This window comes from Danio rerio, chromosome 8 (genome assembly GCF_049306965.1).
Source record: "Danio rerio strain Tuebingen ecotype United States chromosome 8, GRCz12tu, whole genome shotgun sequence".
NCBI lineage: Eukaryota > Metazoa > Chordata > Actinopteri > Cypriniformes > Danionidae > Danio > Danio rerio.
The window spans coordinates 26,601,016-26,624,146 of NC_133183.1; the positions used below are offsets into that span (position 1 = coordinate 26,601,016).

Sequence of the window (23,131 nt, forward strand, 5' to 3'; positions counted from 1 at the left end):
GTGCATTAATCTACTATTCTCTGTCGTAAGTGCGTCGCGTCACCGCGCCGTCGGCGCCTCTGGTGCGCGACGCCCTTCAGGCAGAGTTTGTTACGGCCAAGATCGGATTTAGATCATTTCTCTTCTATTCCGGAGATTGCTGCTGCGAGATGAAATAGGTGAGTGACGAAAAGGCATCCCTGCGGGATAATGCGCATGTGTGTTTGATGTTCTAGATGGAGAGCAGTTTATGCTTAGCGTGATATTTTTCTTCCAGAATATAAAAGGGGACTGATTGTCGATTTATTCAAGTAGCTTATTAATGCTTGAAATTATATCACTCCAAATTGATGCTTAAGAATTCTATAGAAGTGCTTAAGCCGGAGGTTCTTCCGCAATGAGAATTCAAATATTAGAAAACCGGTCACTAGTTTAGCTGGGGGATATTAGGGAGAGAGAAACGGGAACTTGTAGGTGAATTACGTGCAAACACCGTAGTTATTGGCGAAATCCAGCGGATCGTTTTTAAGCATAAATGTGTGGGCTACTTCTGCATCCGAATGTTAAACGGACTACGAAATGTAATTGTGACCTCCGATTGCCAGAAATCGGGTGGCGGGTGTAATGTTGATTGCAACCGAGCGCTGCAGCCGTCTAGATTAGAGAGATTGCTTGGTTTATAACGTGATAATTTAAGCATATTCATCAGGTAGAATCATGCTGTTAAAGCTGAAAAAGGCAGAATTATGAGGAGATGAAAGAGCCGTTATTAGACGTTTTTAGAAACGTTCTACTGTCCATTTCAGTAGGGCTGGTATGGATGTGCTTAACAGGGAATTGCTCTGTGATTTCTGGTGTAGCGTTGGTGGACGGCTAGTGAGGTTGTGGGAAGGGAGCGCCGAGATCGGCTGTGCTTCAGTAGACGAAACCTGGAATGAGAAATTCAGAAAATTAGGTCAGTTACAAACGTAATTCAGTAAAGCATAAACATATTGACAAAAGTCGACAAGTAATTTCTATTTTATAATAGAAAATAATCAGCAGTAGCTGCGAGCTTGTAAAAATGAGAGGGGGAAAAAGCAATGATACGCAAGGTAGAGGGGCGGGGTGCGTAGGTGGTAAGGATCGCTGAAAGAGGAGGACTGGAGTGTGCACTGGAATCGGGAGCTGCAGGATGGAAGAGGTGAGGTGGGATTCCCAAGAGTTGCTTTATTGTCCGGGAGATTGGTTTTATCCGTGTTTAGAATTATGATTGCTGCAATATGTCCAAATCCAATATTGCTTTTTAATCCTTTCCTTGATTCTCCGGGGAGGCGGAGAGATTGCGGGTTTAATGTCTGTTTAGGATAGGGGGTGTGGCAGGAGCGTGTTATGTCCTGGGGGTGGCGGTAAAGACGTGGATTCGCAAGTGTTTTGGGTTTAATGCAGCGGCTTTGAATTATGGTCCCGGCGTCTAGGAGTTTGGAGGAGTTCAATGACAGTCGTTGTTGGATATGAGTGACACATGATGATGCTGGAGAAGGTAAGTTACGTAGCGGAGCTGGGGATTGCATTGTGATCAGGCTGGAGTGGATAGGCCTACGGCCTCTCGTTGGAGCCTCGGTCTCGAGCTGACTTTCATGCTGGGCTGGTTGTTGTTAAGACGGGGCTGGTGTTTCAGGGAGCCCGGAGCTTTCTTTCTTGTATGTAGCTGCGCTGATGCTGTTGTGATCTCCGCCGCCGTCGCTGTTGTTGTTGTTTTTGTCATTTTTTGTAGTTGCTGACGATGGTATTAAAGGTGGTGTGGTATTGTAGTTGAAGAATAGTAGGAGATGTGGAGGATCCGTTTTGTCCGTGAGTAACTTTTGGAGGAGCTAGAGCGGACCTGTCGTTTGTTTCTTCGGAAAACGAAGATAAGGGAGTAATGTCTAGCTAGGCTACTTATAGTGGGTTAGGATAGATCTGATTGGCTAACTAATGAGTGTAGATAGGTGGCCAGCTGCTGTCAATTATATCACGTGCTCCTCTCGAAATTAGTTTAAAAACTTCACAAAGAAAAACCCTACATATGGACAGATAGTAGAGTACTTGAAGACCGATCATGATGAAATATCCAAGGTGCAACTTTTGTTTTACAAGAATAACTGTAAAAAATAGGTCCAAATAAAGAGTTTTAAGAGTCTCGGGCAGTTGAACTCATGATATAATCACTCACTGACAATATTTTGTCCATCTTTATTCATCTTTCACTGTCCAGGTCCAGTTCATCAACTCTCAGGAGAAGGAAGTTGATTTAGTCCCACAGCAATTTGTGATTAAACCTCAAGGAATCAACATTCAGGTTAGCATGTCTTTACATATCTGAAGCTGAGGGTCTTTTCACGCTTTGTTTGGTTTGTTCGTTCCAGAGCACAAAAGGAGAACTGTACATTTTGTCCTGGCTCACTGTGTTTAAGAGTAAACCTAAATATCCTCACACAAAATACATGTTTTATTGATGTTTATTTAAACATTATTGTTTTTGTTTCATAGATTATTGGTTTTGTTTCATAACAGCAAACTGAAATACATACACTGTGTCTTTCTTGAATTGTATAAAGACATCACAATGTCATCACTGAATCAATAATATTATTTCTCCTCTCAGACGAGTGATGGGCAAATGGTTGATGATGAATATGAGAATGATGCAGAAACAGCATGCTGAATAGAGCAGAGCAAAATAAAAGAAACTTTTCACAAACAGAAACCAAAATTCAATACCTCCAAAGACATCTCAGATCATAAAAGAAGATATTTTAAAGAATGCTGAAAACTGAAGGTCAGCAAAATGGCTCCGATGGCAATGTTGTGTTGATAAATTGATGATCAAACATAACACAGAACTTTTCCTAAATCAATATACATTTACATGTTTACAGCTCCCTTGGGTTGCATTTATAATTGTTACTTAAAGTTTTTGTTATGTGTAGTTTTTTGTATTTTACTTAATTGTAAACTGGTTGTGAGAGGAAGTCCATAAGTTACAGCTTTTAAATATGCATTTATAGTCAATCTATAGCTTTGCTAAAGTTATGAAATATGCAAATGCTTTGTGCTTAAATCTTAGTTCCACTGCATAAATTACTAGATATAAATTGCCCCCAAGTAGTCTAGTCTTTAAGAGGTTGTGGACAGACTTATGAAGTACGTCATTATTTGTATTTACATTTTGTTAAATGATAAATTACATTAATAAACTGCCTTTTGTGGGTAAGTAGTTGTAAAGTCATTTTGTCATTATTCAACCTGTTTTCTGTCCACTGTGTATACACACACAGTTGCAGCCAAAATTATTAGCCCTCCTGTTAATTTTTTACTTGTTTGTTTTATTTCAGCTAGAATAAAAACAGTTGTAAATTTTTTTAAAAACTTTTTAAGGTCAATATTATTAGAGCTCAGATCTCGATGATCTCGCCTGTTTGAAGAGGCGGGAAAGTAGGGTTGGGTGGGGAGGGTTCTTCGTTTCTTCTTTGTTTCAATTGTCTAAAGAAAACAAACCATTATCATCATAAAGCGGCTTGCCTAATTAATCTAACTTACTTTAAAATGCACAGAATATCTAGTGAAATGTTATGTACCGTCATCATGGCAGAAATAAAAAAAAAAGTTATCTTGAATTAATTTATAAAACTATTATGTTTAAATATGTGTTAAAAAACAAATCTTTCCATTAAACAGAAATTGGGTAATACAATATGCAGGGAGCTAATAATTCTGACTTTAACTCACTATATGTAAAACTAAAAAAAGGTATGTATATATATTTGTACATTTATATTTTATATTAATAAAATAGATGTTTTATAAGATTTGAGCTGTATATTTGTTTTCATTTTATCAGTTTTAAGCCTTTATATAATCATGTTAGTGTGCTCCGTCCATTTCACTTCCATTCTTTTTGGGGAAATAATGAGGGAAAAAAAGAAAATTGTAAGTGATAAATTGTATAATTAATTTGTACTAAACGAGTGAAATTAATTGTGAAAAATGATAATCTGAACCTCATGTGCATTTACACAAACTGAGAAAATCAAAAAGAGTTTTACTTGGTCATTTCATTTACCTTTTGTTGATATTATGACCTCAGCTGTCATGCACTTACTTAAACCAGTTTCAGACTCAACTCACAACAACTGACATCAACACCAGAAACAACAACAAACAAAAACATGTCCATGAAATTTGAATAAAACAATAAAACAACTTAACACAAACACAGACAGCCACAGATTTTGGATGACTGTTTATTATTCTCAATATTCATTTATTAATGTGGTTGCAAAATAATTTCTGGTTTTGGTGTCAGGCTTTATTTATGCAATTGAAGAGCATTGTTTTGGCAGGGAAATAAGGCCACACTTCCTTTTCTCTGTCAGTTGTTGGTCATGTCTTATATTTAGATTTACTTTGTTCCTCAGTTTGGTGGAAGGTTGAATGAAGTTCACCAGAGTCAGATCAAAAACTTTGAGTTATTCCAGATGAAAATGAAGCTGATTTTCTTTCTCCTAGTCCTCTTAAAGAACGGTGAGATAATTTTTTTCTGTTCATTTTTAGAGTTTTTTTGGTTAGATCTATTATACTGCAATGTAGTCACTGAATTTGTATTTTTAGCTACATTTATACATTTTAAAATTGAGGTTAACAGTAGTTATTTTATTTGTTTTTAAATAGATTTGTATTATGTAAATTGCCGTTTCTCACATAATCCACATTAAGTTACATTATAACATCACAAAACACAAACAACAATGAACTGTGATGACTGTAAATAAGCTGTGACTGGGTGTTTTAAAATAGAAAAAATGAGAAAACATTAGTGTTCTGTGAATGTGTTTCAGGAATGAATCCGACCGAAGGACTCGATGTCTTTTATTTTTCAGGAAGAATTACTTTAAGATATTTCTTTTACCCATATTATAATACATATGAAATAAGTTGCTGTAAGTTAAATCAGTTGCAGTGCTACTTCATTGTGAACAACAGAGGACTAGTGAACCCTCTGTATCAAGGAAGAATATCCAGCACTATTTTCAATGGAGTGTTCTATGTAATAATTACAAACCTGACTGAAGTGGATGCTGGCACATACAGATGTGGTGTTGGGATCATTAACACCTATGAAGATGTTCATGTTACAGTTTCTGGTAAGATCTTCTGTTTCTAAATTGAAGTTGTATGTTTGTAATAAGAAATGATTGAATGTTGCATTTCTTTAATTATTAATTAAACAATGTGTTTATGAAAACATTAATTAAATACACTTATATTTTCCACAAATAGACTTACCAAAAGAAACCATCAAACCAACATTCTGGAGCTCTTCTTCATCTACACCCATTGTTTCAGAGCAACCAGCTGAAAAATCCAGGTAGATTGCGTCACAAAATATGACCCCAGTTCAGCCATATTAATATTCATAGTCAATAATTTGTTTAACAGTGATGGCTGGAGCACGTTCCACATGCTGGCTGTTGTTTTAAGTGTTCTGGTGTTTGTGCTCATCTCATTGACTCTGCTTGTGTATCGGTTAAGGAAGAAAAAAACAGGTTGGTAAATGAATATAGATTAAGATAATTTTCAGTTACCAATATCTTTTTTGGCTGATCTTGTTGTTTTCACCCACAGATAAAACTGGAACTTGTGGTTCTTCTAACATCACCATGGTAAGGAGATTGTACTTCTCCATTGACTCATGGGCATGTGGATTTAGTCCCTTAGCAAAGATATTTATATTACAGATGCAACACATTTAATAGTAGAGACTCGCTACAATTATATTACACACACAAATCCTAAATGCTAAAAACATAAGCAATAGTACGGCATTTACATTTACAGCACCATGCCTCTTGCTGTAAATGAATTTACAGTATTTTATATCTACTGTTAAATATACAGTAATTTTTACACTGCAACTCTAAAATACAGTACAGTAACATACTGCACAGCTGTCCTGTTTAGTAAATATAGTTCATATTACAGTTAAATACTGTGTTATTTACAAAAAATCAATGAACAAGATCTGAATGACTCCCAGTTTTAATTATTGTCATGCATGTTCTCCAAAAACACTAAATTTCCCATTTACTGTTGCGGAAATGACTCATGACATTTCGTGACCCATAGTTTCTTTATGTTTTATGTTTTCTTTATATTTATTTATTCATGCTGTCCTAGTTTGCCAGTTTCATTATTTTTTAAAAGTGAACAGTTTGATCATTTAAACTGGATGGATGATTTCTGAAATGTCAGCTGTTTTCTCTACAGGAGCAGGATGAGACCGTTTACAGTATGGTGGACTTCATACCTCACCAGGATCAATGCCAAATATATGTTAATTTCCAGATCTGTCATGCAGAAGACACTGCTCATTCAGTCATAGCAAAAGAAAATGTAGAATATTCCACACTTTCGCAACCGCTGCCATAAACATTTGCAATTCCTTTGATTGCATTGGATTTTTTTCTTTGTTTTGGTTGTTCAGTTTTGTTTACAAGAAACTATCATATTAATCCACATAAATGCAGTTTCATTGTATACACTGTAAAAATGCTGGGTTCCACACAATTTATGTTGGGAAAACATGAAGGAATTAAGTTAACATATTAGTTTCTACAAATTTAAGTGCATTAAACATCAAACTATTAAGATGTCAAAAAACTCAAGAATTGTGTTGCTTCAGCTCATTTTAAATAAGTCGTTTAAACAAACAGCAAACGTCATTTTTTTTTTTTTTGAGTGTGTACTAATAATAATAAACATCTGCTTTTCTCTGAAATGTGTATCTCATTTACATCGAAATCATTCATTATAAGTTCTTCTCCAGTCATATGGAGAGACTTGGATAGAGACACTAAAATATATAATGTAATCACTATATTTTCGGTCATTTTATTTTGAATGAATACACTGTAAATGAAAAGTATTAACTTAGTAAGTTTTAGTTAAATACAGTACACACAAGTTTGGGGTCAGGATTTTTAAATGTTTTAAAATAAGCTTATCCTGCTTACCAAGGCTGGATTTGTTTAATCAAAAATACAGTACAAATTGTAAAACTGTGAAATGTTATTGCACTGTAAAGTAACAGTTCAAAGGTAGTTTTTAATTTAATGTAGTAATTTGTTCCAGTGATATTAAAGATGAATTTTCAGCTAGTCTTCAAAGTAACATGATTCTTCAGAAATCACTCTAATATTCATTATTATTAATGGTACTGGAGTTATAATGTCATGTAAAACTTCATACAATAAAACGTTTTAACAGATATTTACCTTTATACATTTAATAAATGCCACCTTGACAAACAGAATAATTTTCTTTAAAAAAACAAACAAACATGACTTTTGTCCTGCAGTATATATTTCAGTATTCTTGATTCTTATAGTATATTGAGTTCCATTTATTTGTAGAATTTAAGTTTTGTTGGCTTAACTGAAATAGAATTCTATTCACATTTGAGTGAAAGGAACTAATTTCATTTAGGTCATTTCCCTGGTTGATGTTTTGCAATATAATTCTTCTCTCTACTTCAGAAAGAATGAGTAAACCATTACAGAGCAAGCTAACATATACGTCTAGTGATGTGTCATATGTGACGTGGTGTGCTACTATCTGATAGGATTTCTCAAGTCATTTCAGTGACCCTGGGTTAATCAAGGCCGCTCAAATGAATCAAGACAACCACTTTTCACAAACCGTGCCAATGAATCCAGCAGTGACACTATATGGCACCCGTGCTTTGTCTTCATCCTGGTTTGTCATAGATAGTCAGTCTGTTGACCTGTCCATGGTGATCTGCCTGCAGGTCTTCGAGGTGAAGACAATTTAATGCATTCACTGCAGAGGAGCAGTCTTAGAATAGATCAACTTTATTATTTTTCCAAATTATGTGAACTGAAACTATGGCCTAAGCAGAAGTGAAACTGAAAAAAGAAGTGAAAAAAAAGGGTCAGACAAGTATATCTTTCTATTAAATGTGCGTCATACGTATATGCTTCCTGTACATGCTTTATTTTCATCTTATGTTCTATTAACTCAATGCTTATTTAATTTTCTATTTTGGAAATAAATAAGATTAGACAATAGTCTTATTGCAGTTCACAGGCCATGTGTATTTCTCCAGTTATTTGTTTTTTCTTATAATAGTTTCTTTAAATCTTACTGCACAGTAAGCATTATTTTTAAAGCATTTTGTAATCAGTCTAATAGTGTGATTTACATTATTTAACAGTAATTCCAATTGTATATAGAACATCCATTTGTGCAATTTCTGCTATTGTTTTAATGCAAACATATTTTTAATCATTAGCAGTTTAATTTCACTCTAGCGTTTTAGATTTCTTTGACTTTGTTCAAAATTACTCATGTTTCAAAGAAATTATTGTTTTTAACAGAACTATTAACGAGGAAGTATGGAGCCAGATCAGTCTCAAAAATAATGCGCTTGCAAAAAAATAAAGCTCATACATGCACAGCACAATTCACATTTACCAAATCCAAAGTGTAAATTCAAAACAGTTTGTCAATTCACAAGTAAAAAATCATAAATATTACTTGGATGTGTATATTTATGAATTGTGTTACTTTTTTTTTTGAGTGTATGAACTGGATTTGCGCATTCATGACGTGTTTTGAAGTCACAAATTGAATTTGTGTGTTTATGAATCGTGTTTTAAAGTTAGGAATTGGATTTGTGCTTTTATGAATTGTGTTTTGAAGTTACGAATTGGATTTGCGTGTTCATGAATTGTGTTTTGAATTTACAAGTTGGATTTGCACATTTATGAATTGTGTTTTCAAATTATGAATTGGATTTGCGTGTTCATGAATTGTGTTTTGAATTTACAAGTTGGATTTGCACATTTATGAATTGTGTTTTCAAATTATGAATTGGATTTGCGCGTTTATGAATTGTGTTTTGAATTTTACTAATTGGATTTGCGCGTTTATGAATTGTGTTTTGAATTTTACTAATTGGATTTGCGTGTTCATGAATTGTGTTTTGAATTTACAAGTTGGATTTGCACATTTATGAATTGTGTTTTCAAATTATGAATTGGATTTGCGTGTTCATGAATTGTGTTTTGAATTTACAAGTTGGATTTGCACATTTATGAATTGTGTTTTCAAATTATGAATTGGATTTGCGTGTTCATGAATTGTGTTTTGAATTTACAAGTTGGATTTGCACATTTATGAATTGTGTTTTCAAATTATGAATTGGATTTGCGCGTTTATGAATTGTGTTTTGAATTTTACTAATTGGATTTGCGCGTTTATGAATTGTGTTTTGAATTTTACTAATTGGATTTGCGTGTTCATGAATTGTGTTTTGAATTTACAAGTTGGATTTGCACATTTATGAATTGTGTTTTCAAATTATGAATTGGATTTGCGTGTTCATGAATTGTGTTTTGAATTTACAAGTTGGATTTGCACATTTATGAATTGTGTTTTCAAATTATGAATTGGATTTGCGTGTTCATGAATTGTGTTTTGAATTTACAAGTTGGATTTGCGCATTTATGAATTGTGTTTTGAATTTTACTAATTGGATTTGTGCGTTTATGAATTGTGTTTTTAAATTACGAATTGGATTTGCGTGTTTATGAGTTGTTTTGAATTTTCCGAGTTGGATTTGTGCATTTATGAATTGTGTTTTGAGTTCTTGAATTGGATTTGCGCATATCTGAATTGTATGTTGAGTTTATGAATTGGATTTGTGAATTTATGAATTGTGTTTTGAATTTAACAATGTGTTTTGTGCATGTATGATTTGTGTTTTGAATTTATGAATTGGATTTGCGCATTTATGCATCGTGTTTTGAGTTTATGATTTGTGTTTTGCGCATTTATGGATTGTGTTTTGAATTTACGAATTGATTGCGCATTTACGAATTGTGTTTTGAATTTAGGAATGCAATTTTGTAAATGTGAATTGTATTATTTTTTAGACTGATCTGGCTCCTTAAGAAAGATGTTGAAAAGATCCAATATCCACACCCAGCTCAATCCAAACAGTGAAAAAACTAAACAATTAGACTGATTATAGTTTAATTACAATAACTAAGCCTTCAACAAATGCACAGCATATTGAAGATGGAATTCAACCAGAAATGTGACACTCTCTGAAGCACGTTTCTTACTAAATGTCTGTTTGCATACTCTTAACATAAAGGTCAGGTAATGAAACTAATTTATGTGTGTGTTTGGGTGTGGTGGATGCCAAGGTAAACCAATGATTCTGAGGTAGACCTTGTGCTGCTGGAGATGATGTACATCTGCGTTTCTGGAGAAGCTGGATAAAAGTAGTTTTGTAGTGCAAAGTGCATGAGAGTGAAAAATGAGCAGAGAGGTGCTATGGCACTTGTTAATCTTCTTGTGCTGTCCTGCTTTCTTTTTCAAGTATTCAACTCCTCCATTCCTTTTTTCGCGCATTCTTTCTCCTGTTAAAAGTCTATGTTTTTGAAGTCACTGGTACAGCGGTATCTGTTGTCAGCGTATCTGGTACAGACCAAATGTGGCAGGCAGGGGCAAGTGTGGTGCTGTCTCTTGCCAGGGAAAGGAACCTGTAGGAAAGACAAAATAGCATCAAGTCTCTAAATTAGAGTTCAGTGTGATTGACAATCAAATGGAAAATGAAAAATGGAGAAATAACTTACTGCTGGTTCTGCTTCGAGATTTTGCAATGGGATTTTACTAAATGTTTCACAATTTAGGAGTAAAAAAATGTCTGGCGTAAGCATAGCTTGATTACAGTTCAATGTTTTGCCCTACAACAAAAAAAAACTGCACATGCCCATTTTGAACACATGGTTTCTTTTCTCTCTATATATTTATTTACTCTATATATATTTATAAATAAATATAAGAATAAGAATTTAAATTAAAAAATAGAAAAAAAATTCAAAGAGGGGCTAATAATTCTGACTTCAACTGTGTATATAAATGTATGTGAGCTAAAAGTCCCCATGAAATCAAAATCGAAACTTTTTTGCCGGTTAGAATAAATAAGCTTCATAGGGTCATCATTTACTCACACTTATTTAAAACCTATTTGAGTTTCTGTCTTCTGTTAAACATAGAAGTTATTCTGAAGATCTCTGGCACAGTAGCTGGCACCTGTTGATTTTCTTATAAAGATTTGTTTTCTTACTATGGAAGTCAGTGGGTATCATCAACTATCATTTGAAAATATTCTTTTGTGGAGAAACTAGTAAAGCGAGAGTAAACAGTGAGGTATATTTTTATTTTTGAGTGGGATGTCCCTTTAAAAGTTATGGCTAAGCTAGTACACTCCAAAACACACACTGTAACAAATTGCTGTAGTTTTTACAGCAAAATTATACAGGAATTTATTGTTTTAACATTTCACAAGTTATTATTGTAATTCGCAATGCATTATGGGTTAAACCAAGAGTTACAGTTGTTAACTGCGAATTTCTACGGGGACTGTAAATTAATATACAGGTAGGAGGTGTGTCAATGTAGATTCTGCGTTTTTACAACAACATGTTGTAGTGTGGAATTATGGGATTTCGCGGGCTGATTCAGATTTGAAATATGGTGAACTGGACAAGCGGGAGAAAACAGAAGGCATTATTCGTTAATTTCAAGGTAAGTTCATCATATTAACGTCTATAAATGATAAACATATCTTCTTTTGTTTATTTCATGCTAGCGATTCATTAAACATGTAACAATTGTTAACGTAATGATTTGTCACACTGATATCACGGCATTTTAATTATATGTAAAAGTTCCAATCGTTTTAAACTTACTTGTTTAGTGAAGCAGAGTGTCGTTAAATTAAAATGTCTTCTTTAGTCGGCAAATAAAGCCGTGCATGATGCTAGTTAGGTTGCAGGATGCGGTACGAACCCAAACGACAAAGGCAAGTGACTAAAAACATAAGTCATTAATGCTGATGAATAATCGTATTGTTTTAATACCATGTTTTTCACCTGTCGTCAAGTGTTTTTTTTTTATTCGAGCATGCCTTAAGTTAGCAGTTTGGCTAGCGCAACGTGAGAGTTTGTAAGGCTAAGTTACATTAATGTTACATTATGCGGGCAGTCAGATTCGAAAAACAAACAAATATAACGTTAATGTTTTTATAGCTGGCTGCTGGATTTTGTTGGATCGATCATTTAAATGTAATTTGCATGTTTCGATTTATTGATGTGATTTGATTTGTGTACAACGTGATATCAGTGCATTTAGTTGCATGTAAAAGTTCCGATGTTTTAAGCTAGTTTGTTTTGCTAGTACGTTAAAGGAGATTGTAACTCAAATGCAATATCTTGTTTCAGGAACTTTGGTGAAAAAATCAAGACGTGGTGAATTAGGTTGTTGGAGGTGACTCGAATCTGATCGATAAAGGTAAAACAAACACATTAAAACATTATAGCCCAAGTCTAATGCTAATGAACTCAACGTATTGCCACCGTGTTATCGTGTTTTTGTCGTCATGTTGTTAACGTTAGTGTATTAACAGTTTGAAAAGCGCCACATTTTTCGAAGGGCTTGTGGCTAAACATAATAAACAAAAGTTTTGTTTTCGCATCACAAATATAATGTTTTCATAAATTGGATGCTGGATTCACATGTTGGATTTTTCCATTTCATTTTACTGTTTCAATTTCTGTTTTGAATTTGCAGAAGGAACGTTAACAAAGCTCTGTGGCGTAACAAAATTTAACTTAAAGCAGAAAACGCAGCGATAAGATAATAGGCTATTGGTCCAAATAATTTCCATTCACTTACTACACTTAATTCAGATGAATATAGACGAATAATGTATCTCTGTAAATTATGTCAGCACGAGAGCAAAACCATTCTTGGTTATACTCAGCATATGAAAGTGCACAGCAATTTTCCATACTGCTCCTTCACCTGTGGTGTACCTGACTGTTGCCGTGTGTTTACAAAATTTGCAGCATTCAAATCTCATCTATATAGAGACCATAAGGGGTATCAAAAGTCACATAGAGGTGGCAGATTTAACCAGTCAGACATAACTTTAATCTGCCAGATTGAATATTGTCTTTACAAATGTACAAGTCTGAAGGATTTGATTAGGCATTTAAAAGATCATATAGATGAAGGAAGGGAAATAAAATGCCCTTTTAAAAGCTGTGTGAGGACATTTAGCGTAAAATCCACTTTTGCTTCCCATATCTCAAGAACACACAAAAATGATCAACCTGAGCACCTGCATGATGCAGTTTTAGCAAACCCATCACAGCTTGAGTGTCAACCCTGTACATCTCTAGATGAAAGTGAAGAGCCTGAGCCAGGTGAGATTTTTGAAAGCGTAGATGAAGATTTATTTCTGAAGAATTTGACTTTGTTTTATTTGAAACTTCAAGCAAAACTTCTATTACCTTCATCTGTAATTCAAACAATAATTGAGGAAGTCCAAGGAATACATGATTTAGCTCAGGCACATGTTTTTCTAAAACTTAAGGATAAATTGTCTGAACATGGTGTTTGTACTGACACAATAATAAATGTAATTGAAGAACTAAAAAAAAATGACATGCTGAAAGCAGGCAATTCTGTTTTGCGTACAGATCAATGTCGCAAAACAGTCTTTAAAAACAACTTCAATTATATTGAGCCAGTTCCTGTGTATTTGGGTACTAATGACTTGGGGAAGGATTGCTTTGCACAGTACGTGCCTATAAAAGAAACTCTCAATGCCCTTTTTAAATCAGAGGAATTCAAAAGGCAATATGAACTATCTCATTCTCGCTTACCAAAAATGGATTTGTTTGAGGACATATGGGATGGACAAAATATTGCTAATAGTGCCTTATTCAAAATGGACAGTTCATCTATAGCATTGATCCTTTATCAAGATGCTTTCGAAGTTGTAAATCCTCTGGGATCAGGTCGAAAAAAACACAAGATTTTTGCAGTTTATTTAACACTTGGTGATATTTTACCACATAACAGATCAAATATCGATCAGATGCAGCTTGTTCTTCTCTGCAGGGAACAGGATTTTAAGTGTTTTGGACAGGAAATAGTTTTTAATCGATTGATTAAAGACCTAAAAGACCTAGAGGACAGTGGCATTGTACTGAAGGATGGCAAAGTTATTAAAGGGGCTCTGTGTGCAATAGCAGGAGACAACCTTGGGTCGCACGGTATTGGTGGTTTCCTGGAGAACTTCAGCAGAAGTACTTATTTTTGTAGATTTTGTGATGTAGACAGACAAACATTTGAGTGCAGTCCATTGTCAGAGGGTTCAAAAAGAACAAAGCTGTCATATCAGCAAATTATAAAAGACCTAAGAGAAACCAACTCTGAATCTGTATTTGGTATCAAATTTGACTCTGTATTCAACCAACTGCTTTATTTTCATGTTTGTGGGCCTGGTCTTCCACCATGTCTAGGTCATGATCTTTTTGAGGGTGTTGTTTCCAGTGACTTGGCATTATGTATCAACCACCTGGTAAACAAAGGAAAGCATTTCACTTTTGAAGAACTGAACAGAAGAATAAGTCAGTTTACCTATCTTGGTAGTGAAGCAAATGACAAACCTCCGGAGTTTTGTCCAAATAGTGAGAAGTTAGGTGGGCACGCAGTCCAAAATTGGTGCCTGTTGAGAGTCCTTCCTTTGTTGGTTGGTGACAGGATAAAAAACCCAACCGAATGTAGTGCATGGAACATGATTTTGCTTTTAAGAGAAATAGTTGTCCATGTGTGTTCACCAACTATTACAGCTGATCAGGTTGCTTATTTGGGTGTCCTCATAGAAGAATACATCCAGTCTAGAGTGGAACTATTTCCAGGTTTTCCCCTTAAACCTAAACATCACTATCTCTGTCACTATCCAGAGCTCATAATCCAGTTTGGCCCTCTGATTCGTCTTTGGACGATGAGATTTGAAAGTAAGCACACTTACTTCAAACAGTGTGCAAGAAAATTGCACAACTTTAAGAACCTGTGTGCTACTTTAGCAGAGAGACATCAACTTTTACAATCATACTTAAGTGCTGGGAATCTTTTTCCACCTGTAATTCAGGTAGGAAGAGGAAATGAGTTTTATACCAGTGACTACAATGACAACATCAAGGCAGCTACTTCAGCATTCAGTTTCACTCATGAATCCACTGTAGCTGCAAATGAAGTCATTTACAAAGGCACAAAGTACAAAAGAAACATGTACGTTGTACTAAATCAAGATGAAAAAGGTCTACACATAGGTGAGATTCAACTGATTTTAATTCATTGCAATGAATCTGTCTTCTTTGTTGTGAGGAGGCAGCAGGCTGTGCAACTTGTTGATATGGGTGTCCATTGCATAGTAGAGAAAGTTGAAGATTCTAACTACCTGTGTGTAAAACAAGAGAATCTCCTTGATTATTATCCATTAGCACAGTACACGATGAACGACTTACCAGTGATTGTTTTCCATCACTCTTTTCCAGATTTATAAAGGCATGTCCACGTTGGATGAGGACGTACGAGATGCTGTATTGGCAGTCCTACCTGGGCTATCAGAGGAGAAACTAGTGTCTCTTTTGAACAAATTGGCAAGCATAGGAGTTGAATCCAAATCTGACTTGCAGTTTGTTAAAGAGGACGATCTTCCTGATCACATCACACCAATACAGTGTCGTCGGCTCCTCAATGCATGGAATATAGAAGGTATGCCATAGTCATCTTTATGATGACTGGTGCAAAATTGCTTGACATTACAGATTGATTGGTATACTTTGCATAGATACAATTTTCTCACCTACATGTTGTCTCAAACACATTCAACATTTCCTTTTTTATGTGTGGAGCAGTAACAAAGTTTTATTTATTTATTTTTTTAATGGAGAAATGTGATTTTGTTTATACAGTGCATGTCAATGTGGCCCAATTCATTCCAAGTTAAATAATAAGAAATTAGTCATCATAAAGGTAATTAAAAGCATCCATGTAACATAATAGAATATTTTACTGAAGACAGTTTAAACTGTTTAAACTTAGTTTAATAATACGTGATTAAATTGGATTCAGATAAATAACCTTCATGCTTTTATTTCTTATTTGAAACTGAACAGTTTAAGAGCCCAAGTAAGGACCCTATTGACTTGCACTGTATGGATGTAAATCACAGTTATTTTAAATTTATTTGTGTTCCACTGAAGTAAGTTGTGTCTGAGACAACATAAGGGTAAATAATAAATAGCTTGAACTATGTCATTGTTCATAGTTGATAGGTCCTGAACTGTATTTAGATATTAAGGGCAAATGTTTATTTTTTTTGTGTTTTTTTTTTCAGACAAAACAGTTTGTGCCAAAGTATCACCTTTAGAATCCACAAACATAGTCTTTGATGTATCACCAGTAAACTCACCATCTTCAAATTTCAGTTCCTCGTGTACACCAAGTGTCTCTAGCACAAACAGCTCCAGTTCAACTGTCGATTTAACTGTATGGCCTGAAAACTTTGAAGTTCCATGGAATCGGATGTCTTCTGGTATTAAAACTGCCACTGCACTGGGTAGACGCCCCACAGCTAAAGAACGCAGAGAAATGGTGAGAATCATTGTTGATGAGATGAGACAGACAGAGTTAAATCCATCAAAATCACAATGTCTGATTGTTGCAAAGAAGATTGTTAAACAGTACCCACAAAGCTTTGCTGATGTTTTGAAAGATGGCACAAGAATTGGGACTGGCTATGGATCCCTTTTGATACAGCTAAAAACAAGAGTGGAGCATGTTAATCGTGGCTGCTCATTTTCGAGACGCAGGAAACAAAAAAAGACCTCAAATTCACCACCCGAGGACACTGGACCAGGGCCTACTGACCAGTATGGATGTGTAAGGTGGCAGCCTGAGTGTCCTGTTGATGATACTGAAGAAAGTCTCCAAGAAAAGCAGGAAGAAATGAAGGACCTCTATAGTTGTGAGGGGCCAGCTGGAGCTCAAAAAGGACATCTAAGTCAATTAATGAAAGCTACATACTACCTCCAACGTAAATCGATTAATGCCTGTCCACCACCATCCATTGCTGAGTTGAAAAATGAGTGGCCATATCTTTTTACACCCAAAGAACTGTATAGCCACTTTAAGTCACTTACCAACATCAGCATTTTGGAAAGACTTGAGAAGTCCATGGAAGAAAAAGGAAAGATGATTCTTCAGTTTTTCCGTCAAAAGCCAGCAGGGACCAAAACAGATGAGATTCAGCGAATACTTCTGAAGTTTGATGATAGTGGAGCTTCAAGTTTCATTCCATGTGTGGTCCTTGTGCTTCTGTCACACTTTAAAGAAAAAAACGATGCACTGATTCTTCAGACGGATGTAAGTCTTATAGTGTATTTTTAAAGTACATATTTTGTTCTTATAACCGAAAAGTAAATGCATTTTAATCAAACCCCCCCATCTCACTTTTTTCTTGTAGGTGTCAGCAACAGCAGGTGATGTGGAGAAAAGCTTGGTGCTTCCAGACTCTCCAAGACTAATTGTCTTAGGTAATGTACAATGTCCTGTAATAAATCTGTAAATTTATTAAATAAACTTTGCAAGCATTTTTGTGTAAGTGTTGCTTATATATTTATTCATTTTAGGGGACATTCTCACTGCAACTCAGTGGATGCTGAGCATCGAGGGACAAGTAGTTGTTGGTCCACACCCCAATTTCATAGCTGGATTTGCAGCTTTGTTTTCAAGCTACTACAACTTCAATCTGGTGTACCAGGAGCAGGCGTCTTGCACACTCGAATTTGTTCAAAGGTAAGAAAATGACTTAAATAGAAGTTCTGTCATCATTTACTCTTCCTCACTTGTCATAAACATCTTTTAGTTCTCTTTGCTTTTGTTGAACACAAAAGAATATATTTTGATGAAAGAAAAACACTTCTAATCATTCACTTCCAGAGTTTTTAGGTTGAACTACACCTTTAATACAACTCAAATGCATTTTTTATTCATTTATTTACCCTCAGGCTATCCAATATTTAGGTGACTTAATGATTTATTATAGTCTCATGCAAAAGTTAAATTATCAGTCTTTGCAAGAAACTAATTATGATGATAACTATTCTACTTTTAAACCATGTACAGGATAAGCCAGACAACTCTGGAGCTTGAGTTTTCTTTCACAGAAAGACATGTTAATTGTAAATCTTGTGTGAACCAAAATTATTCTTATTTACACACATTGTACCTCTGTTGTAAATAATAAATTCAGTTCATTTATGTTTCTGGTTGCGTGTTCCATCATATGACAGAAAGCTTGAGCTCTGGATTAGTTTGTTATGGCAGTGCTGTACAAACATTTTTTTGTACAAACTGATTGTTTCCCTTGATATGACCACAATATATCTGTTATATCTATCTTTTTATGGTAGTCATTTACTTTCATTATAAAACTCACAACAGACCACAGTATCAGTTAAAACCTTAATTTTCAACTGAAGGAAACTACACTGCAAAAAATGCTTTTCTTGCTTAGATTTTTGGTCTTGTTTCTAGTCTAAATATCTAAAATTTCTTAAATCAAGAAGCAATTTCTAGACAAGCAAAACATATTGTCTTGTTTTGAGAAATAAAATGCCAATATTAAGTTAGTTTTTTCTTATCTGCCAATGGGGTAAGCAAAATAATCTTGTTTTTTCTTTTGACGTGTAAGATTATTTTGCTTACCCCATTGGCAGATTATTTTGCTTGTTTTAAGGAAAAATGTAAAATTTAGGAATTTTAAGATATTTGGACTAGAAACAAGACAAAAAAAAATCTAAGTAAGAAAAGCATTTTTGCAGTGTAGTTTTATTTTATTGTAAAGCTCCTGTCTTTATTTTATGACTGGTCTTTGTGCAGATGCTTTGTTGGAATCAATCCACCCACTGGGACCAAGGCAGCCACAGCAAAGATTGGAGGAAAAAAAGGTGGAAAGGTGTCAGAGAAGAGGAACCACACAGTCAATCCTCATGTTTGTACTCTTCTCAGAAAGCTAATGGACTTTGAATGGTTAAGCATGTAAGTGAGTTCAAAGTTCAAATACAGGACTTCTGCAAAATGAACAAACTTGTTATAGACACACATTTATAATATTTTGATTGTTCAAGAACATCTTAAAGCTATTTGTACTTTATTTTTTGAAATTTTGAGAATGTTTTTCAGCAATGTTCAGCAACAGAAATGTTAATTTACAAGTTGAACTCTTAGAGTGCTCTGCTGTCAGTTTTAAAAAAATAGTTTATTACAATTGTTTGTATAGACACGTGATGTTGTAACATTTGGGATATCTTTGGGATATCAAAATATCTTATTTACTGCCACTTTTGACACTTTGTGAATATAGATAATTTTGTTAAAAGAAATTGTTTAAATGTGGTAAAGTGTTTTGGCATAGCTGATTCACTTTATTGAGTTTTAATCAACCCAGAATATTGCTTCAAATTTAAAGTCTTTAATAAAAAATAAATACTGTTATTACAATAATTTTGCATTTTTTTTTTCTTATTATTAAAAATGTATAGTGTATGTTTGGTGTATAGTGTAATGCATTTAAAACAACAAGTAATAGATTTGCTTACTGTAAAAAAATCATGATTTACAGCATTTTCAAGGTAAAACTATTACAACAACATCTTGGGTTTTGGGGTATTTACAAGATTTTATTGGCAACTTTAGTTGCCAGGTAAATACTGTAATGTAGTGGAATTACAAGAAAGTACTGTAATGTAAAATACAAGTTAATTTTGTATTGCTGTAAAAAACACAAGAAAATAATGTATTTCAAATACAATTATTAGCTGTAAATGGATTTACAGTATTTTACTGTAATCTATTTTACAGCAATTTACAACATTTTTACAAGACATTATTGGCAACTTTTTTGCCAGGTATTTCCTGTAAATTCTACAGTAAATTTTTTACAGTGCATATTCGACATGTACAGTTAGGTGCATAAATATGCAGACATCAACACAACTCTTAGCTCATTTAGCAACATTTTAGGCTCAATACACCAACACAATGAATTTGAAATGAAACAAGATGTGCTTTAACTGGAGACTGTCAGCTGTAAATTGAGGGTATTTACATCTAAATCAGGTGACTGGTGTAGGAATTATAAAGCTGCTGTCACACTAGAGTTTGATAATGCGAAATTCTGTAGTATGGCGCTGCGAAAAGGGGCAGGAATAAACAAGATTATTAGGCATTAAAAAAGTGTGCGATTTCACCATGTTTTAATTTTCGGTCCAGAGAAGTCATGTTTTGACCCTCTATTGGTCTCACACAGTCAAGTGATGCGATTCTGCACGTCAGAGTTCACCAAGTTTGAACTTTGCACCGCAGCAACCTGCAAAACTTGAAATGCATGACCCTGCATTTCCAGTCTGATGCATTCGCGTTCGTATGAATGGAAGTCTATAGGAGAAAAAGCCCAGTGTGACCACAGCTTAACAGTTGTGCCTCCCACTTGTTAAGGGTCCAAATGTAATTGGACAATTAGCATCTAAGCTGTTTCATGGCCAGGTGTGTGTTATTCCCTTATTATCCCAATTACATTGGAGCAGATAAAAGGTCCAGAGTTCATTTCAAGTGTGCTATTTGCATTTAAAAATCTGTTGCTGTCAACTGTCAAGATAAAATCCAAAGAGCTGTCAGTCAAGCAAGACATCATTAGGCTAAAAAAAAAATACATCAGAGAGAGCAAAAACATTGAACGTGGCCAGAACTGTTTGGAACATTCTAAAAATGGGAGGCACAAATCCAAACAGTTGTTATTCCTACACTGTTCACTTGATTTGGATGTAAATGCCCTCAAATTAAAGCTGAAAATTTGCAGTTACAACAGATCTTGCTCGTTTTCATTTTTCAAATAGATTGTGTTGGTGTACAGAGCCAAAAATGTTAGAATTGTCCAAATATTTATAAATCCTCCTAACAGTATATTCTCTCATTTCCACCAACAATCAATGTTTTTGATGACATTTCTCTCCAGTTCCACCTCTCATTAGATTTTGTGTCTAATTAAACCCTCTTCTATAATGTGAAGTCTTCTACAAAACAAACGGGCCCCACTGGAATTATAAACAGATTGCTACATTTGAAACAGATATGGAGGAGATTTTGAGAAGAAACTCAAACTAATAGATTGTTAAAGGAATATTTCACTCAAAAATGAAAATTCTGTGATCCACTAATTATTTTCAAACTTGCTTGAGTTTCTTTCTTCTGTTAAATACACAAAAGAAGATATTTTAAAGAATGTTGAAAACTGGTAGCCATTGACTTCTATAATATTTCTTTCTATGAGTGTCAATGACTAGTCTTGAAAAGAAACTCAAAATGCTTTAAACCACTTGAGAGTGAGAACCTTTTTGGGGTAAACTATCTTTTATCTTGTATCTCTGGCTGAGCTGAGATGAATTAATCATTGGCTATTTCTATTTTTATTATTAAGATGATGAGCTTCTCCATGTCACATCATTTCTTCCAGCTTCAGGTGGAACTCAACACATTGAATAAAACAGCATGTTTCCAGGCACTTCGGGGATATTTGATTATTTTTGTCTTTATACATCAGCTACTAATCTCCCTAGGTTTGAGTTTCTGTTTAAAGATCTGAGTCACAAACACCCTCCAAATCCGTCACCTCATAACCTGAGCTGAATAGCAAAGCTCCAGTATCTCAATATCAGTCTGAGACTGTCTGACAGGGTGATAAACAGCCTGATCTGTGAGACATTCAATCAATATCGGCAGTACTTATCAGCAGATTCTTTTAAAGCCTTTCTCAGTCATCTCTGCCAATCACCCACGTTTACTTCAGGATCTAATCTGCTTTTATAAAAGAAGAGATTGCATTCTTACATCCCAATGTGTGAGGGACTATCCATCACTGTAAATCCAAACCATCAATTTTATTCAATAAAATTAATTCTTTCACTCACAAATTTAACAAATGTTCAGTGTACTTAATAGAAAAGAGTTACTTGAACTCAAAATATGATTGTATTAAAAGGAACTTAAATTGAATCAACTTAAACTGGCAGATTTGTAGTTGGCAGAAAACATGGTTTTGCTCATGCAGAATTAACATAGGTAAAATTAGTCTTAAATGTTCTCTAGGGATTTAGAGGTTAAAAATGATGGGGGGAAAACTTAATTGTTTTATATTCAATCAACTTGTTGAAATTACGTTAAATCAAGTTAACTTAATTTCTTCATGTTTTCCCAACACAAATCGATTGGGGGGAACCCAGCATTATTATTATTATTATTATTATTATTTTTTGGAGTGCATTAACACAACTAACACATTATATAATCACATATAATATATAATCACAATGAGTTGTGTTAATCTGTCTTTTTGCAGACAAACTGCACAAATTTGTTTATTTAACATTTCAATTTTATTTTAATTAACATTGTGAAGAGCTTATAGTGTTAATAGGACTACAAAACAAAAATGTAGGCAAGTAAAACAAAGTCAATGTGATTCAACATAAGAAATTATTTTAATATAGTAGTATATATATATTAAGGAAGGTTAATATCATTTATTGAATTAATCTTTTAACAGGCATTGTAACTCCCTGGTTCTTTTGCCTGTAGATTATCATTAAAACAAACAAAAAAAAATTTGCAAAGAGTGGTGTCAGAAACACAAATTAACAGCAAAAAATATATATTCTTAGAGTGAAAGTAAAAATGTTAAGCACAGTTTAATTTAGTAAACATAACTAATGACTTTTTCCTCTGATATAAGCTTAATTGTATGTTCTGGCTAATCAAAAATATTATAGTCTGTGCTTTGTTCTTCCTTTCTCCTTGGCTCTTAATTGTTACCGCAGGGCTCTATAGATCAGCTTGATCTTCCAGAAGGGTTTCTCCTGGCTCTGAATGGCGGTTTATGAGTGTATTTATGTATCTGTGTACCTTGTGGCTGTATGGATGGCATTCGTCTCCCTCCAGCCCCTGCGGTGTGCACATGCGGAGACCTCGGAGCCACAGACTCACAGCACAGCAGAGACCCACACCACACTGCACATCCCTGTCACACGCCTGAAACACAAACACACACAACACTGACTCAATCGCTCATTGAGTTCTCATAGCACATATAGGATATTGAATCTATTTAATGCTTAATCTAATT

The 23,131-nt window shown here is 34.4% G+C and overlaps 3 protein-coding genes across 13 annotated transcripts in view; 2 read left to right on the top strand and 1 right to left on the bottom strand.

Moving 5' to 3' along the window:
* LOC100148399 (uncharacterized) overlaps nucleotides 1–23,131 on the top strand; it is a 25,490-nt gene continuing 2,359 nt past the window's right edge. Inside the window, exons 1-10 of one of the 11 annotated variants that reach the window (XM_073910383.1) lie at nucleotides 1,124–1,162; nucleotides 2,216–2,299; nucleotides 2,606–2,779; nucleotides 4,419–4,524; nucleotides 4,839–5,144; nucleotides 5,281–5,368; nucleotides 5,440–5,546; nucleotides 5,626–5,663; nucleotides 6,268–6,289; nucleotides 22,827–22,955. In XM_073910383.1, coding sequence (XP_073766484.1) covers nucleotides 4,479–4,524; nucleotides 4,839–5,144; nucleotides 5,281–5,368; nucleotides 5,440–5,546; nucleotides 5,626–5,663; nucleotides 6,268–6,289; nucleotides 22,827–22,846 — 627 coding nt within the window. In that variant the 5' untranslated portion in view covers nucleotides 1,124–1,162; nucleotides 2,216–2,299; nucleotides 2,606–2,779; nucleotides 4,419–4,478 and the 3' untranslated portion in view covers nucleotides 22,847–22,955. Of the gene's footprint in view, nucleotides 159–1,123; nucleotides 2,077–2,215; nucleotides 2,300–2,605; nucleotides 2,780–4,418; nucleotides 4,525–4,838; nucleotides 5,145–5,280; nucleotides 5,369–5,439; nucleotides 5,547–5,625; nucleotides 5,664–6,267; nucleotides 9,249–22,826; nucleotides 22,956–23,131 lie in introns of those variants that run through there. The other 10 variants (XM_073910382.1, XM_073910380.1, XM_073910378.1 and 7 more) reach the window with 10 other exon arrangements.
* Nucleotides 10,040–23,131, bottom strand: part of prok1 (prokineticin 1) — a 15,453-nt gene continuing 2,361 nt past the window's right edge. The window contains 2 exon segments of the mRNA NM_001105698.1: nucleotides 10,040–10,571; nucleotides 22,912–23,037. Of these exon segments, the coding sequence (NP_001099168.1) occupies nucleotides 10,452–10,571; nucleotides 22,912–23,037 (246 nt within the window). The 3' untranslated portion in view covers nucleotides 10,040–10,451.
* Nucleotides 11,476–19,458, top strand: LOC110440013 (uncharacterized). The gene is made up of 7 exons (XM_021478442.3): nucleotides 11,476–11,619; nucleotides 12,315–12,384; nucleotides 15,444–15,663; nucleotides 16,289–17,316; nucleotides 17,417–17,486; nucleotides 17,583–17,748; nucleotides 18,835–19,458. Exons 3-7 carry the CDS (start codon nucleotides 15,456–15,458, stop codon nucleotides 18,995–18,997), a joined length of 1,635 nt encoding a protein of 544 aa, XP_021334117.1. The 5' UTR covers nucleotides 11,476–11,619; nucleotides 12,315–12,384; nucleotides 15,444–15,455; the 3' UTR covers nucleotides 18,998–19,458.